General features: G+C 31.6%; 1 protein-coding gene across 3 annotated transcripts; it reads right to left on the bottom strand.

Annotated features, from left to right (window-relative positions):
- Window positions 1–2,221: 2,221 nt before the first annotated feature.
- LOC129921439 (vacuolar protein sorting-associated protein 35) lies at window positions 2,222–16,077 on the bottom strand. Of its 3 annotated transcripts, XM_056003264.1 has the most exons (9): window positions 15,926–16,075; window positions 15,671–15,747; window positions 5,140–5,329; window positions 4,332–5,077; window positions 4,041–4,270; window positions 3,655–3,981; window positions 3,031–3,594; window positions 2,791–2,974; window positions 2,222–2,726 (listed from the first exon to the last, which is right to left on the bottom strand). In XM_056003264.1, the coding sequence occupies exons 2-9, from the start codon at window positions 15,743–15,745 to the stop codon at window positions 2,565–2,567; spliced, it is 2,478 nt and encodes an 825-aa protein (XP_055859239.1). In that variant the 5' UTR covers window positions 15,746–15,747; window positions 15,926–16,075; the 3' UTR covers window positions 2,222–2,564. The 3 variants fall into 3 exon arrangements, with proteins under 3 accessions (XP_055859239.1, XP_055859238.1, XP_055859240.1); XM_056003263.1 differs by lacking the exon at window positions 15,926–16,075 and having other exon boundaries at window positions 15,671–15,914; XM_056003265.1 differs by lacking the exon at window positions 15,671–15,747 and having other exon boundaries at window positions 2,223–2,726; window positions 15,926–16,077.
- Window positions 16,078–17,566: the final 1,489 nt, after the last annotated feature.

Genomic DNA, 17,566 nt, shown 5'->3' with positions numbered 1-17,566 from the left:
TAAAAAAATGTCTTGTGTTAAAAAAAAGAAAAACATCTAATGTATTTTTTAAGAGTTTTGTAAATGTTTGTAGGAGATAAGTCGATTACGTACTCATAATAATAAAAGTTTAGAAATAATTCAATAAAATAAAACTTGTTTTTTTTTTTTACGACTACTGAAATTGTTAGTAAATCTATTTAACTTGCATCAAGGTATTAAATTAATTTACTACCTTGGGAGAAATCCTGAGAAAAAACCGTTCTGTAGCAAGCACCGTTAATGACGATTTTCAAAAAATAAAGATATGCTTGCTTAAAATTTTACATTTTTTTTACATTTTCATAAATTATTCAGCCGTTTTTGAGAAGTTAACTTTTTCCAAAATAAGTTTATGGTAGTTACCGTTAATATTTTGGTCCTATGAAAAATGATTTCAAAAACATACATATCTGAGTCCCCAAAACAAAAATATTTTCCATATTTCAACTATAATAATATTAAAGCTTATGCGAGGACAAATAGTCAAAATTGTAAGAAAATCGACGAATATTATGAAAAAATATTATTTTGACATTTTTTTAATGCAGAAAATGTTTGGTTTGCATTGAAATTTTGCAATTTTTTTTGTAATTCCAAATGAATAATTAGGTATTTTCTTTGAATTTATGTATATTCTTAAAACCCTGCTTATGAATTAAGCAGAGCTTTATTCGTTGTTCCAAGTACACTTTGTTTTCATCAAATTGATTACACAGGTAGCAACACTGCATGTATGAAAAAGACATGCACAAACCCCTTCTTATCTAAAATAATATTTTGCGATTCGTAAAAATTGATTTAAATCAAAAATAAATTTTTGCCTAATGAACTGAACAAATACCTCCAAAAAATATTGTATGCACTTTGTAAAAATTTACACGCGATTACATTATATTGCTGGTTATATGAGTCGTTATATTTGAAAGTGATATAAGTCACATTTTGCATTATTTTCAAAAAAATATCAATTTATTCAATAAAATACAAATAAAAAAATGGAGTAACTAACCCATCTACTGACTGTATTTTTTTATTTGGAAAAGAAATACCGTTAAATTGCGGTTAGTTTAAAATTCAACTGAATGTTTTTTTAATGGACTTATACCACTTTCAAACATAATGACTCAAATAACGGTTAGAGAAACGGATAATGCGTGTGTACAATTTTCAAAACTCTATCTATAGTGATAACGTAAAAAAAAGTAAATTTCAACCGCACTTCCTACTCGCACTGTTGGAAGAGTTCAATTTTCATAGATCCGATTTTGCAAATTCGAACACTTTTTTTTTAGAATGGAATAAAATGTATGTCCCCGCACCAACATAAAGAAAGCCTAATGCATTTTTAACATTGGTAAAAGGGTTTATAAATAACGTGCACGGATTATATTGACACCCTTCTTTTAAAATCGATTATCAAAATCGGTTCACTATCCCAAAAACTTGAAGCCACAGAATCATCTTCAATCGACTCTCTGGATAATTCAAACCAGCAATGCAATTTATACACTATTGTTTTTGTAAGGCAAGATTCTTCCTTTAAGAGTAATACAAAATTGATAAAACCTTTTTTAAAATATTTAATTGTATTCTTGTTAAAAGCAACTTCGTTTGAGCTTTAATTTTACTGTGAACTGTGAGAACTTCTGACAACACAGAAAAATCAATCAACTATTCTGCCCATAATCTCGTAAAGGCCCTAACTACAAAATTTTCGATTTTGATTTTTTTGCATATTTGGAGTTAGGGCATTGTCCCTGATTTATTCTCATTTATTTTTTTAGCCTAGGTCTTCAAATATGTCAGAAAATTCAAAATGTACTTTTGATTATTTTCATTTTTATATGCAAATTGCGATATTAGATTTAGTGTTTCCCTCTATAACTCAGAAGTAAGAAAAGTGTAGTTAGGGCCTTTACGAGATTATGGGCAGTATTGCTAAGAGAATGTAGTGCATTATTCAGTTTTTGCAGATATTCGTTGGCTATTCAAAAAAAAACACATCAATTTTACCAAGTTTTAACGATCGTGTTTTTATTTTTTTTTTTGTTTTATTATTAATTTCTTTATAATATTGTTTTTGTTTTTTTGTTTTCACTTTATAAGTCAGTTAGTTATACAATATGTAAATACTATAATTTCAAGAATGTGTTTCTTTAAACTTAAAAACAAACGAAAAAAAAAATATGTAAGGATTTTGGAATATATAATAAACTTTTAGCAATATAACAATTTTTTAAGTAAGTTCCTTTCTTTTTATTTTAAAGGATATTAATTTCGTTAATAATTTCAAGAAAAAAAAAAACAAAATTTAAATGATATACTAATATAATTAACATAAAATCTTTTTTTTTACTTGATAATAATAATAATAATATTTAGGAAGGACAATTTTGGGAAGAGATTTATAGATCAGTGGGAAAGATTTAGAGATTGGGGATAGAGGATACAAAAAAAGAATTTCTCTGTTAGGGAAAGGAGCAGGGGCAGCAATAATAATAATAATAATAAAATATAATTTTTTTTGTATTAATAATAATAAACTAATTTATAGAAATGCCAGCGAAAGATACTTCTAATCCGGCGTCATTTGATTCTATGCGGCTTTTTATGTGAGCCAATGTATTTTTGTAGTGCATTTCAATTTGTTTTGTTTCTTCACTTGGTTCTAAATTGGGCAGTTCCTCATTAACCTTTGCTATTAACTGATACAAACAAAATAAAAATGATTTAGAAAAAATGAATAAGATCAGAATTGGACAAACTTACTTGATTTAACATAGCGACTGTAATAAGTGAATTACCGCGTTCGAAATAGAAAAGGTAGTGATTGAGGAGTTCTACATATAATTGAACCTGTACACCAGTATCTAGGCACTGAGATGCGATTCGGGCGCCCTTCTTCAGGCACTCGAGTGTGCGCTTCTCATCGCGCATTTCTTCTCCATTTTTCCTAGAAAACAATTCCATAAGTAAACTCACTTTGATTACAAATTTAATTTGACTTACTTTCCACTCCAAAAGAGACTCGCACACGATACCACACCCCTACATTGATCGGGTTTTTTGAGTAATTTTGACGCGGCAAGAGCACAATTCGTTCGCAGAGGCTCAGCGTTCTCTTCATCGAAACAAGTCATCTGCTCAAAAGTGGACATAATCAGAGTTATGGCCGCCAATTGAGACTTTGAGTCAGAAATCTCATCCTCGTAGAGGGAAAATGCTTGTGTCATAAAGTCATAGGCAACTGTTTCATGATTGGAATAACCAATCTCACCAATAACTAACGCTCCTTGCAAATACAACCTTAGAGCGAGCTCTGGCAAATCAGCCTTGGCGAGAACAGCAATTGTGCTGTGACAGTATTGCAGAATTTTTTGGCATTTCTTGTCCCAGTTCTCGTCCTCGTTGGCGATGTTTTTATATTTGTAAGCCAATTGATAGGCGGAAAATATTAGCGGTGGAAGAACGTGTTTTATTCTTTGTGGTCCACCGATGCCAAGGTGTTTTCTGGCACTTTGCAGGATCTTGTATTGCATATCAGGATCTTCAGATTTCATAAGATGAACAAATCTAGAAAAAAAAAAAGAAATGAAAAATATCTCTAACTGAAGAATAGGATGTTTTATTTACCGAGCTACGATTCCTTGTTCTTCAGCAAACTCTTCGGGATCATATTTATCTTCCATGTTAACATTAACTCCATCTTCATCCTTCACGAGTGGGGCAATCATTGTTAGGACTTTGTCAGCTTCATCGGCAGTTGGAACAAGTGTCTCGTTTTCGAGAATATTCATTATGAGGTACAATGCCAGAGATTTGCGAGAAGTGTAATCAAATTTCTCGAGCAATGGACAAAAGTTATTCAGTTGGATAATTGTTAGGACGTTGTTGTAGAAATCGATACAGATGCGAAGGAGACGAGATAGCTCCTGATTTACTGTTAATAAGTGAGAAATGCTAAAAGAAGGAAAAAATAATTAGTTTCAGTTTTGCTTGTCTTAAGTCCATCTTTTTACTTATTCATATTCATTCGCTCGAGGATTTGAGTTGTAGTTTCCAAAACTTTGTCAACATAATCAACACGATCTTGATAGACCTTTTGGGCGAGACTTAGCAAAGCGACTTGCAACGAGATAGTATCTTCCAGGGGCATATCAGTTCGTGTCTGGACAATGTTGGCCACCTGGACGCTGAAAACTTCAAATAGTTCGACTTCTGCAGGGATCGCTGAACCAGCTTCACTTGGCTAAAAAATAAAGGCAAACATACAGTCTTTCGGGAACATTTCTCGTTTCTAGATAACAAACCTTTGCATTTCTTTGATTATATGCAGCCAGTCTATCGATCAATGAAATAATAATATTTTTGACATTCACACCAGTTTCAAGCTGGGCGCAAGACTTTAAAAACGGATCCAAAGTCTGCAGATGGAATTCATCGGGGAACACTTGGATTATGCATTCCATTAAATATTCTTGAGCAATTGCATCGCGGCAACTGACAACTTGCTCGAGAATACCAGGCAATATCAAACGCTGATATGTTTCCAGCGAAGCCGATTCCAATTGCGACAAACGCACCAAGTTGGTTCCAACCAAGATTTTGAGTTCTTCTCGTTCTTTTTCGCGGCGAGTTTTTTCGCTCGAGTGTCCTTGATGTTGCATTCGCACCCAGAGCTTATTCATTTCGGCGAAATTCATGAGAACAAATTCAATGGCATCGAGTACATTGCCCTCGTTTTCGTCTTCGGCAACAACAACATCGGGAAGGATGTTGCGTGTGCATTGCAGCAGGTAATTGCGCAAGAACAGACCACGTAGTGGATGTTGAACTCCGCGGCACATTTCGACCAAGTCCTTGAGTATGCTTCGTTTTAAAGCTGAATTGCTTTTGATGTAAACTAAGCCAACTGTGATCAGGAGATACAGACGTGGTACTATATTAGCCGAGTACTGGACAGTTTCGTACAAATCTGTGGTAGTACTGCGATTCTTTTGGAAATCTTCAATCAAGTAAAACTCGAGATGACACAGTTCATCTGTGATGGCCATGTCTAGAGAGGAATCAAATTTATATGACATTTTTCTGGTGGTCTAATGAAATTTTTTGACTTACACAACTCATAATAACTTTTTGGAGATAACTGTGAAGTTCTGAGCTCAGTTAACATTGTGCTAGCGCATTTGATGGCTTCCATCAGGCGATTTTTATCGAAAAAGTGTTTCATTTGAAACGCTTGCTTCCGGACATTGCCAATGATCTCGCTAAGGAGCTTTTCTTGTTCATCCAAACCATTCGGCATGGTCTGTAATGAAATTTAATAAATTATATGAAGAAATGATGAACAAAATTGAAATACAAAAACCCACATTATACGATTAACAACAAATATAAAGAAACAAAACAAACATTTAACATAGAGACACTAGCGCCCGCAAGTATTTTTTTTTTTTTGTGATAAGACAACCCCATTAATGGATTGTGGACTATGTCAGTAAATTAACACGTTCCAAATTGTTAATTAAAATAAAAACAACTAGGTATTTGCAATCAATCATAAGTGAGTGCAGGTCCGCCGACGGACCATACAAGAAAACTTATATTCTTATACAGATATTCCGCTTCAGATTAACACTACATTGTTTAGTTGACTTGAGTTAGTAAACTGCTTTTTGTTTGCATAATAAATGATAATCGGGTACAAGTAAAATGAGGAGGTACTATATCATTAGGTTAGTGACTAATAAAATATAGAACATTAAACAACAGGCCAAATGCGTGATTAGAGAGAGCACTTTAAGGAATGCTGATCTTGGTTATAAAACTTATAGACAAAATTAACACAACAATTTGAATACACATGAAATTGATGACTTCAGATATGAGCTCTTAGTAAGAGGTTAAAAAATACCAAATGAGACTGAAAATTAAATAAAATGGGTTTACACTATTAAAATAGGAGATTTTTTTTTATAATAAATTTGCATTTTCGACCGTGAAACTTTTTGTTATTTTTTTTTCTCACTTAGTATCATTTGTGTTTGTATCGTTTAAAAAAAAATCTTGTCTCTCACACAAACCTGAGAAGTACATTGGATTTAATGATTTTATGCATTCAAAATAAGAAAAAAAAAATAGATTTCATAGTCGATTTCTTTACTGAAAACCAAAACAAGTATTTTAGGCTTCTGCTTACGGACAGTGTAAGAGGGCAATTGAAAATAAATTAACACTCGATCATAGGTCACGAGTAGTGGTATACCCTCGGACTCAAGTCATATTAAACTAATGCGATTCGCGCTGATGACTATCATAACATCACTTATTTTTTTTGCTCAACAGAATAGGTAGGTACTACAACTTTGTTATCGTTAATGTTTTTATGGATTTTGGGGAAACCATTTAAACTAAACACCGGAGTTTTCTAAGTACAATTTAATAATTATTGTTTCGTTGAAGTTGAAGAACTAACGAAAAAGAGCTAATAACAATGTTATTGACAAACAATAAAGAGTGGTCTGGTCAGTAGTGCCAATCCCCAGAAATGGCTGAATCTTTAAAAAGATTCTTGTTCTTAACACAAGAAACAATATTGGGTATATTGTTAACAAGTTTTTTTCGATTTAAACACTTGTGTTAGTGCATTGAATTAGAATTGACCGACTAATAAGATATTCGTTATGAAAATCGACATAATAATATTCAGTTAATCATTAAATTAAGAACGCTATGAGATAATGTCATACTTGCAATAAATGGTATTTAAAAAAAATTAATTTAGTACAATAAATTCAAGTAAAACATAATTTTAGAATGAAGATGGTACAGTAAATACATTTTCGATAAAAAAAATAAAGGAAAAAATAATTTTATATGAAATTTTGACAGACAATTTAAAGTTAAAAAGAATTTTTAGAGATTCAGTAAACGACCAGTGTGATGTGTGATCATTATTTCAAATGAGCAAAACTAAAAAAGTGGTAGGCAGGGGCGTATCTGCGGTTGTATCAATGATACAGATGCTTATGCCCCGAAAATACAGGGCATCTAAAATGTGTACACAAATTTTCATTATGACAACAGGAGGCAGTTTCAAAGCCCTTCAGCATGAAGGTAATGACTTTCGACGAACAATTGTGGTATCTTCTAATAATGTGCTGCTCCTGCAAAAAATAAGAATTCAAAATTCATTAATTGGTTTGCTTAAAAGTCTCAGGATCTTGTAAAAGTCTGGGCATCCATATATGACAGAATTTTACATCTGTTTTGGTATTTTTAAGACTCCAACTTAAAAAAGGATTTCAAAGCCTCTTTATTCAACTCATTAAACCTGCTTAAGAAGAATTTTTCTATAGGGAACTAGCTAAATTATTGGCGATTGTTTTGAAGAGTCTTGCTTATAGTTTTCCACAAGTTCTCATCGAATGTCTTCTATTTCTGACTATACGATTACAACACCAAATAGGTACTTAATTACTTAAAAATGTTCAGAGAATTTTAGGGCATTGCAATGATCGGACTAGTCGATGCGATAATGTGTGTTTTTCCATGTGTTATTCGGATTGCTGAACTCTAAGCATAAGTTACCAAAATGTGCCCATAATTATGAAAGTGGCCTAGGTCACTTTATGCATTGTTTCAAGAAAAACTAACTCAATAATTTTATTTAAAAGATTTAATTATGTTTCTTTTTTTTTTAATTGAAGAAGCCATAAACAAGTGTATTTAATGCAATATCGATTTCAAATGAAGTTTAACCCTGAAATTTTAATTATGTATTTGTTAGTTTTAATCGTTTCATTTTTGTGATATTCTTGTTCGGAAATTCAGAAAACTGTTTTCAAAGTTAAACCTAATACGAAGATCGTGCTAAAATTTATCCTGGATTTATTAAAAAAAAATGTACAATGTGACTGTACCTATGAAGGCTGTGTTCTAGTCAAGGAAAGTGGCCCCACAAAAATAATATTTGATACAGAGCCCCTAAAAGCGAGCCAAGTGCACTAAGGGCAAATAATGATTGTTTTTGAAAACGAATTTTATGAAATGCCCCTATAACTTTTAAAGCAGAACTCGAATGTACCCTTTAACTTGGTTAATTGGGCTCATTTTTATTCGAAACGCCTTAATTATTCTTTTTTTTCCTTATATTTGACTGCTTATTTGATAAAAATTGATTTGTTTTGATATTTTATTTGTTAATTAGTTTTCATGAGTTGATGATGTTTCTCGAGCGTTTCCTTGAACTTGGTTAATATTTATTAATTTTAAACTACAGCTATGGACAAAGAAATAGCACACTTTTGATTTTTCTTACAAAAAATTGGATTTATTTGGGACCTTTTAACTTATATATTATAATTTTTATATCAGGAAATGTAATTAGTTTATATTCATAAAATTAATAATTATAAATTATTTCATTTCAATTCAATTTTTAAAAGTTATGATTTGTAGAAAATACCCTTTTTTTTGTGGACAAAGAAATAGCACACGAAAATCATAAAAATCATCATTTCTAAGGAAAAATTCTTACAATACCCAATAAATTCAATACTACTATGTTAGTAACTTGTTAGTAGACCACGGTTGTTCAAAGTTTCTTGGCACCACTTTGGTAAACTTTCAACTAACGTCTGGTATTCACTTTGTGGAGTACGTTAGCGCACGCTTCTTTGATTCTGACTTAAAGATCATTTGAATTTTCGAATTTTGGTTCCCCAAGCTTAACCTTGACATCAATTTATAAATTTTCTATGGGGTTAAGATCGTGAATTTGAGATGGCTAGGTGCAAACATCGATTTTTTTCGTCCGAAAACCTATCTTGTACTATTTTTGATGCAGGTTTGGGTCATTGTCATGTATGAATATCTAATGTAATATTAAGACAAAAGAATTTCAATTTTGCCATCCACCATGGCAGGAAAATGCGCCCCAGACCATCAAATCCTATTCTCCTAGTTTCATCGTCTCTAGATAATACTTTGCTTTGTTCTTTTTACATTTAGGGCGATGGACAAAGGTTTTGTCATCGGTTCCAATGCGGTTAATCTTTATTTCATCACTCCAAAAGACTCTCATTCAAAACTGCATGTTTTTATTCAGATGTTTTTTAGCTAATGTTAGGCGATCTTTGATGTGTCTTTTTGTATGATTGGATTTTTCTTGCTTACCCTTCTCTACAACTCAGCATCATTAAATAATATCCTTCTTAAAAGTCTGCTTGACACTTTTTTCACCGAATTCTATATTTACTTGAGGCAAAATCGTGCGAGATGACTTAAAAAGCCCACATTTGGGCTTCTTTGTGATCAAATCAACTCGCATAGAAGTTTTGCGGGGAAGAATTTAACGCAATTTAATTTCAGAGTTTAAATTTCTATTTGCTCTTTCTAAATAAATGGCTTCATCTATCATTCATTCGAAAAATTTAGAGTTTAAGCTAATTGAGAAGGATTTTTCCCTTGACTATGAAGATCGAATGTAATTCTCCCTTTTTTCGCAGTTTAATGATTTTTTTCTGCCTATTTTTATTTCAAAAATACTTGTTAGCTAAATAGTAGCAATAAAATAAATGCATTTTCGTTTACAACTTTCGAACGCTGAATAAAAATTTAACGGTTAAACGTATGTGTGCTATTTCTGTGTCTACTAGGGAATATAGAAAATAACGGTACTTTTAAGATATTTTTGTCTCCATCACTTTATTTCGACAATATACCAAAAGAGAGATTCTTTCAAGTGTATATTTAATTGTATAAAACATTTAGGCCTAATTTATTGACTCTCCATTAAACTTAAATCGCCATTAAAAACGGGAATTTTAAAATTAAAAACAAAATTCGTTTAATTCAGTCTCTGTTAAGGATTTTTTTGAAGTTTGGAATCATTAACTAATTGAACATTAAATTTAAAAGTCCTTTTAGTTAAAAAGCCAAATTCGACCTTTTAAGAGGGATTTTTAGAGCAAATGGAGGCTTAAAAAAGAATTTCTATTTATTCACTCTCCGTTAGCGTCAAATGTCATTTCAGTTATGTCGTTTTCGATTGGTTTCACTCAAGGATTAACTCATTCTGAAATCGAATGGAACAGGTCAAATCGCTTCTACTCAATTCTTTTTATTGTGATTGTGTTAGTTTTTCTGTAAAATTTCAAATGTCAAATATAAATTAATTTATTTTTCTTTCAAAAATGGTAATATTCAACAAATTATTGGGATAGTTGATCTGCAAAATATTTTAAATAAGTATATAATGCGTTTATTTGTTTGAAAATAAATTAAAAAACTAATTTCAGAAAACAATTTCTAAAATTTTGAATTAAAAACAAAAAAAAAAAACTGATTGAGTGATTGTTTTGACTTTTAAATATCCATGTATTAGTGGATTCTGAATTTATATCGAGAAGAAAATTTCTCTCCTGAGAAGCGTTCTAGCTGTCATTTTCGTGCGAATAAAACACTTTCAGAAGACTTCTGAACGCTTCCGAACGATTCCGGACGGCCAATCAAAAACGCAATTATTATTTCATTATTATTTTATTTAAAAAAAAAAAAATTTTGTGAAATAAGCTACATAAGAAATCATTAAAACAAAAATTTTGTATGTATATGTAACAGTCCAGAATAGAATATTTTTGTAGGGACATACATAGGTATTTATTCATTATGTATTTATTCCATAAATAAGTTACAATTTAAAATGACTACGGCTCGCCAGAAATTTTTTTCTATGCGGGTATGACGTATGAGGGTTAAATAGACAACACTTCATTTTAGATTTTTCTCATTTCTCATTTTTCTACTTCGATGAGCGCAGAAGAAGCACATATAGTAATAGATCTATCAAAAACTAGATAATCTTCTTCACTTTAAAATAATCACGAGGTAAAACTAATCAGATGTAAAACTGAGATGCTGCATAATGTAATCATCCCAAAACATTGCAATTGTAACAGTCTTTGGTTACCACTGATGGTATATCGTTACTCTCGTCTGTGTGCTTTCGCCTGGCGTTTTACGGCTCCAAAATACTTACGGGCCATAGCTCTTATGTTTTTTGTATTGTTTTTTCTTTCTTCAAATCATCAAATTTGAAAACATTTGACAAATAATTTCTGCTGTTGACATTTTTATTTTTCAAAAACTAATGGCGTTTTCGATTGGCAGTCCGGAAGCGTCCGGAATCATTCTGAAAGCGTTTTATTCGTACAAAACTGACAGTTTTGTGTGAATAAAATTTTTTCAGAATGATTCCGGACGCTTCCGGACTGCCAATCGAAAACGCCATAAAAAATCCTTAGGATATTTTTAATGGAGTTTTAAATTTAAAGATTCCATTAAGGCCCATTTGCTGAAACGAGTCTTAAATATTTAAGTAAATCATAAAGGCCTAAGTTTCACATACCGGTTTGCACGAACTTAAAAGTAACCCCTAAATCTGACTAAGTTTAACATTATTTAGGATGAGGAAATAGTAGATCATAAGGGTTTTATGTTCTTCTTAAGCAATTTTAACTGCGAAAAAAAGAAAAAAACACCCCTTAAAAATGATTTTGGGTGTAAAGTGAACAATAATTATAAGTTTAAGAACGGTTAACTTACTTTATACGTGTTAACTAGTAGCAGATGGTACAATTTGCCGCACAAATTCGTATACATTTTTTAACATTTTGCTGTCAAAATTTTCACACACAATACAAACAAACACAATGACACACAAATACATACACAAAAATAAATCTTTCAAATTAATAATTTGTTTTTTATTGAATTAAACACCATTTATTTTACCGCTTTCACTAATATTCATTTTTTCTGCAATAAACATAGACAGAATAACAAAATTTCTTGAATTATTTTCCGTAAATTGTTCAAAAATAATTTAAATTAACTGACGTTTGTGTCGATTTGACAATTTGATTTGAAGCTCTCAGCGATTTCTCGCATGAAAGTAAATCATTGCTAGGATTAACATAAATATTTTTTAGCAACTTGGAATAAACTAAGTAAAACAGAAGTGCTATGTTCGACCTAGCTAAGATCTAAATTTATGATCTGTATGAGCAAATGGGCCTAAATGTAAAGACTTTAACTAAAGTAGAGTGAATTAAATGAATTTTTAGGCCCATTTGCTCATTCTCATCTTAGCTAGGTCGAACATAACTCTTGTGTTTTACTTAGTTTATTCTAAGTTGCTAAAAAATATTTATGTTTAACCTAGCAATGATTTACTTTCATGATATAAATCGCTGAGAACTTCAAATTCAAAAGTCAAATCAATAGAAACGTCAAATAATTTAAATAGATTTTGAGCAATTTAGCAATTAATATACAACAATATCGTTAAATTTTCAAGTTTGTGTCTTTATCTTGCGGAATAAAAGTGTAAAAAAGTATATTTGAGCCAAAATAAGTGTTAATTGGTTAAACAAAAATTATTCGTGTGTGTGTGTAAATGTGCTGGTGTGTCAAAATTAGTCAATGAAATATGACAGCAAAATAGTGCCTCATACAAAGAACTGTGGTGTAAATTGTACCATCTGTGGATGGTTTAAGTTAATGAATGTAAGTTTATTTTTATTAAATTGATAATAATTCATGTCCTTTGTACTACCGACATCAATTTTTGAGCGACATTCTTGCTTTTTTCATAAAATAAAAGTGCCTAGGTAGAACATAACAGCTTAAGTTCTACTATTCCTTCCCCCTAAGTTATGTTAAACTTAGAGGAATTTATGACACAGTTTGAAGTTCGTGCAAACCGTAATGTAGAACTTAAGGGTTTATGTTTCACATAAATATTTAAGACTCGTTTCAGCAAATGGGCCTTAATGACGTATACTTAAAGGCGTCAATAGTTTAACAACGCTGTTAACTAAAACGATAAATTTCAAAATTTAATGGAGGCTCAATAAATTGGCCCTTAGATGTAAAATGTTATGATCTTTTTTATTAAGTTTGTTTCAAAAAGATATTTTTAATATTTTTCCCGTTATAAGGACTTAGGCCCATTTGCTGAAACTAGTCGTAAATTTTGATCTTAGCTAGGCCGAACATAGCTCTTATGTTTTACTTAGTTTATTCTAAGTTTCTAAAAAAATTTTATGTTCAACCTAGCACTGATTGACTTTCATGCGAGAAATCCCTGAGAACTTCAAATTAATTTGTCAAATCGATATAAACGTCAGTTAGTTTTTATTTGTTTTTGAGAAATTTTAGCAATACAAATTGTTAAGAACGCCTTTAAATTAATGGAAAAAGGTAAAAATAGTGAAAGCCCAGTAAAACTTGCGTTTTAATTAATAAATGGAATAATTTTAGTGAATGTGTTTGTGTTTTGTGAACGTATGTGTGTGTAAAATAAGTGTTGAAAAAAAAACAACAAAAGGGTGAACATTCTCTCAAAAAATTTTTCAGAGAATTTTTTGCGTTTGCAGATGGTTAGGATTTATAAAAGTAAGTCAACTCATATTGCTATACTTAATTTTTGTCCATTTTGGTACCAACGCATCATTTTTTTAGCTATATTCTCTCTTTTTTCTCAAATAAATATGCTTAAGTAGAACGTAAACTACTTATGATCTACTATTTCTTCCCCCTAAGTTATGTTTAACTTAGAGGAATTTATGACCTACTTTGAAGTTCGTGCAAATCGCAATATAGAACTTAGGGCTTTACGATTCACTTAAATATTTAAGTTTCGTTTCAGCAAATGGGCCTTAAATACGTTATAATATGACTTAAGATAGTTGGCTTTTCTATAAATTGTATTTTATATTAATTTCCAACATCTTAAGTTGACATAAGATGATTTGCCTTTTCACACTCTTTCGGAAGTTTTTAAAATATTTTATCTTATATCAACTTAAGGATGACTTTTTGTTTCTGCTTGCACGCGCGAAAATATCTTAAGTCAACATAAGATAATTTAAGATTTCACAATAATCAAAAAAAGTCTTAACCCAATATAATCTTAAGTCTACTTAAGGATTTGAATATGTCGTCGCCCTAGTATTGAAGTGCCGTATACGCCATTTTTACATTTTTGGGAAATCGCATTTAAATGTTCGGATGATAATTGCGAAAGAACTAACCGCTGGTATTTTTTGATATTTTAGTATGATATATAATTTAAATTTGTCTTTTATATAAATGTTATTGGACATCTGCAATTCGTTTAGTTTTCAAAATATTTAAATTTTTGTCCAAAATGAGTTTGCCGTATACGCCATGAAAATCAGAAGTTTCTTTTATTCATATACACGTACGTCAAAAAAATACATAACGTACGTCAAAACAATTCTCAAAATTTTCTTGCAGTGCATGAAAAATTTGACGTAAATGCCAAAACTTCTTGTTTTTGTCAAAACAATAGTGAATATCTCGGCAACGAAAAAAGATAGAAAAAAACGGATAGCAGATTTGAAAAGAGCAACTTCGAAAACATATGATTGCATACCTAGTTCAAAAAATGCAATTTGGCGTATACGGCACTCCAATACTAGGGCGACGATGTGTCTTTTGAACATAAGATGAAATTGTTTTTGTGCTTAAAAAAGCAAAGGGGTGAGATAGAAAGATGCCGATAAGACAGAACTCTAGGCCTTTGAGATGGCACTGAGGTTCAACAAAAAAACGACTTAAGATACTTTACCTTTTCAGTCGAGATATTACTCTATGCATCATTAAATAAACAGTCATCAAGTAAGTATAAAACACTATTTCAAGCTTCAAATTGCAAAATTATCTTACTAAGGGTTGTCACCCTAGATTATTCTACTTGAAGTAAGATTGCCTGCAATCTTCTTGCATAGCTCTTTTTGTTTTAAAGATAACAAGAGAAAAATATTTTAAAAATATTCTTTTGTTTACAAGATTTCTTCCAATTGTTATTTCATTCATAAACCTTCCTTACTTGGCTACTATGAATACAATAAACTAAAGCAAGTTGCATAACATTCATCCCTAAAATGACATATTCCTGTCAAACCCCTCGAATGTAATTTATTTTGACAGCAAAATAATAATTTCCATCTCAATGGACATTAATTTGTTGCTAATTACATTATCAGTGCGAGCTGTGATTGTGATTTGCGAATACTCTCAATAACGCAACACAAACACACTCGCAGATAAACTACAAGCTGACTAATCGGTGTCATCGGCCACGACCAGGCCAAACATTTAAAACACCTATAGAATGCGAAACAACCTGTTTCAACGTTACAATGTGCCTTTTGAAGTTAACCAACTAACTTATGAATCCCTCAATTATATTGCACTTGAAATGCCCTCGTTCGTTCGACTGACGGACCTGACCTTTGTTGGATGGATGAAATGGAACTACAAAATGAATATATGAGAAAAACAATTTATTTAAGGGGTGTCTCTGTCTCATCATATTTAAGCGCCGCGAAGCGAAACAATCACACAAATCACATACAAATGAATCAAGCCCACAATTTTTAAATTATGTTATTTTGATTTTTTGCCCAAAAGTCCAAATGAAGCCATAACCAACAACCACCTATTTTTTTATAAGTAAATCCCAGAGCCCAAAGTGCGTCCAATTTTTTTTTTTTTTTACTTTTGCAGAATGAAGAACGAAAGAAAAAAAGAAGATTTTACGAGGAAGAAAGATTACCCTTGTTGTGGCGGAGGCGGATGCAAATGCAGAAGAATTTGTGCTGTTGTATGCTGGTGAAGTCCACGGGTACATTTCTTTCGTTTTTTAGTAATTTTAACGTTTTTTTTTCAAGATTGAAAGAGAATAGCGAAATGAATGGCGTTTTTTTTTCAATTGCAATCGACGACAAATTGAAAAAAAAAAGAAGAAACTCGTACCTATGCGGGGAAGTAGAATTGCGGCTACAACTTATTTTGCAACACATAAACTTACCATAGTTTTTTGCTAAGCCAGCAATTATCACAAAAAACAAATACAAAATAACAATTAGTCTTTTGCAGAGATTGAATTTGATGAATTTTTCTTTTTTGATAAAAATATAAAATTTATTAATTTAATAATTCTTTTCTTATCGGCCGACACACAAGAAATATAAATTTTTTCTTCATTTGTGTGTTGGAAGGAAAATTGACGTTTTTTTAGTTCGTAGAAATTGGAACTTTGACATTTGGATATAATGATGGGAAAAATTATGACAATTGGAAATGTGGAATTACAAGATGGCGGACATGGTCCACAATCCACAATTGTATTGGAAGTGATATGTGAAGTGATAAACAGATGGCGGTAGTGAAATCGGTGGTTTTACACTTCGGTTCCCTTGATTGAGTTCAGTAGTTTTAAACAGTAGTTCAGCTATTACACGAAGCCTCAAGAGGCTTGACTCTTTTTCCGAATTTTCTTTTGTTAATCATTCTGTGAGGCGCGTCCTATTACACGATGCCTCTTGAGTCAAAGACTCAAATTTGACATTTTTCTTTTGATTTAAAATTTGTTGTTGTTGTATTGCACCAAGAAGCAAAAAGAAATGAAAGGGAGTGTTGAAAAAAGAAAAAGTGGAAAAAGAAACGTCAAAAAAGAGTCTCAGAATTTCGACCCAAAACTCTCCGGTCGGATGAATTTTTGTTTTATCTTCTTTCTCTTTTGCACTCATTAGTTTTGAAACGAGGCGCGTCTCTTGAGGCTTCGTATAATAGCTGACTAGCTGTTTTTTTTTTTTGCATTTCTATTCGTATTTGCAGTTGACGTTTACATATACATTAAAAAACAACACGCAGCTGCGAATAAGAATTTAAATTAAACCAAGCTGAGGATAGAATTTTGACAAAGTGTATAAGTTTACGTTTTAATTTCTCTTGGTACCTGCATACACATTTTTGTCTTCTTCCTACCGACACGTACGAGAGCCATCTACTTTTCAAAATAGGAACTAATTTTTGGTCCAATTAGAACTACCCTACTAACAATTTTGCTTCTATAATGCTTTACAGAAGCAACAATTGCATCTGTAAAGCTTTATAGAACCAAAATTGTTTTGTCGGGAATCCCGATATCAGGATTAATTGTTTTTTTTTTATTTACATGTAAAATTGATCCTGATCCAGACAGTGGCGTATTGAGGGGGGGGGCTCAGGGGGCTCAAGCCCCCCCAAGTCTCCAAAATCATGTTAATATTTATCTGAATTCACCATAATCTACATGATTAACTGAAACTTCTTCGTAAATCGTAGATATTAAGAGGCAGCTCAAATGATCGAGCCTCCTCTAAATTCTAAAATGGCTACTTTGAATGTGAAAGGTGGAGACAGTAGTACGAAGTTGTCGGGAACAGTAAAATGCTACTATACGACTTTCAGTACCGCAGCACAGCACAGAGATAAATTTTAAAATGTATCTAAGTATTTTATCGATAATTTGTATGTAAGCTAAAATATATCTCGGATCTGCGTACCTACCAGGCTTAGTAATTGAAAGTAGATAAACGTTCAGAGCGTCCCCTATCAAAGCATATGGCGATGGCGGTGGAGCAGCCAAATAACTTTTCATTATCTTTAAGGCATATTATTCACTCTG

Source organism: Episyrphus balteatus, chromosome 1 (genome assembly GCF_945859705.1).
Source record: "Episyrphus balteatus chromosome 1, idEpiBalt1.1, whole genome shotgun sequence".
NCBI lineage: Eukaryota > Metazoa > Arthropoda > Insecta > Diptera > Syrphidae > Episyrphus > Episyrphus balteatus.
The sequence above is the reverse complement of the archived record's forward strand: the minus strand, read 5'-3'. Positions and strand labels throughout refer to the sequence as shown.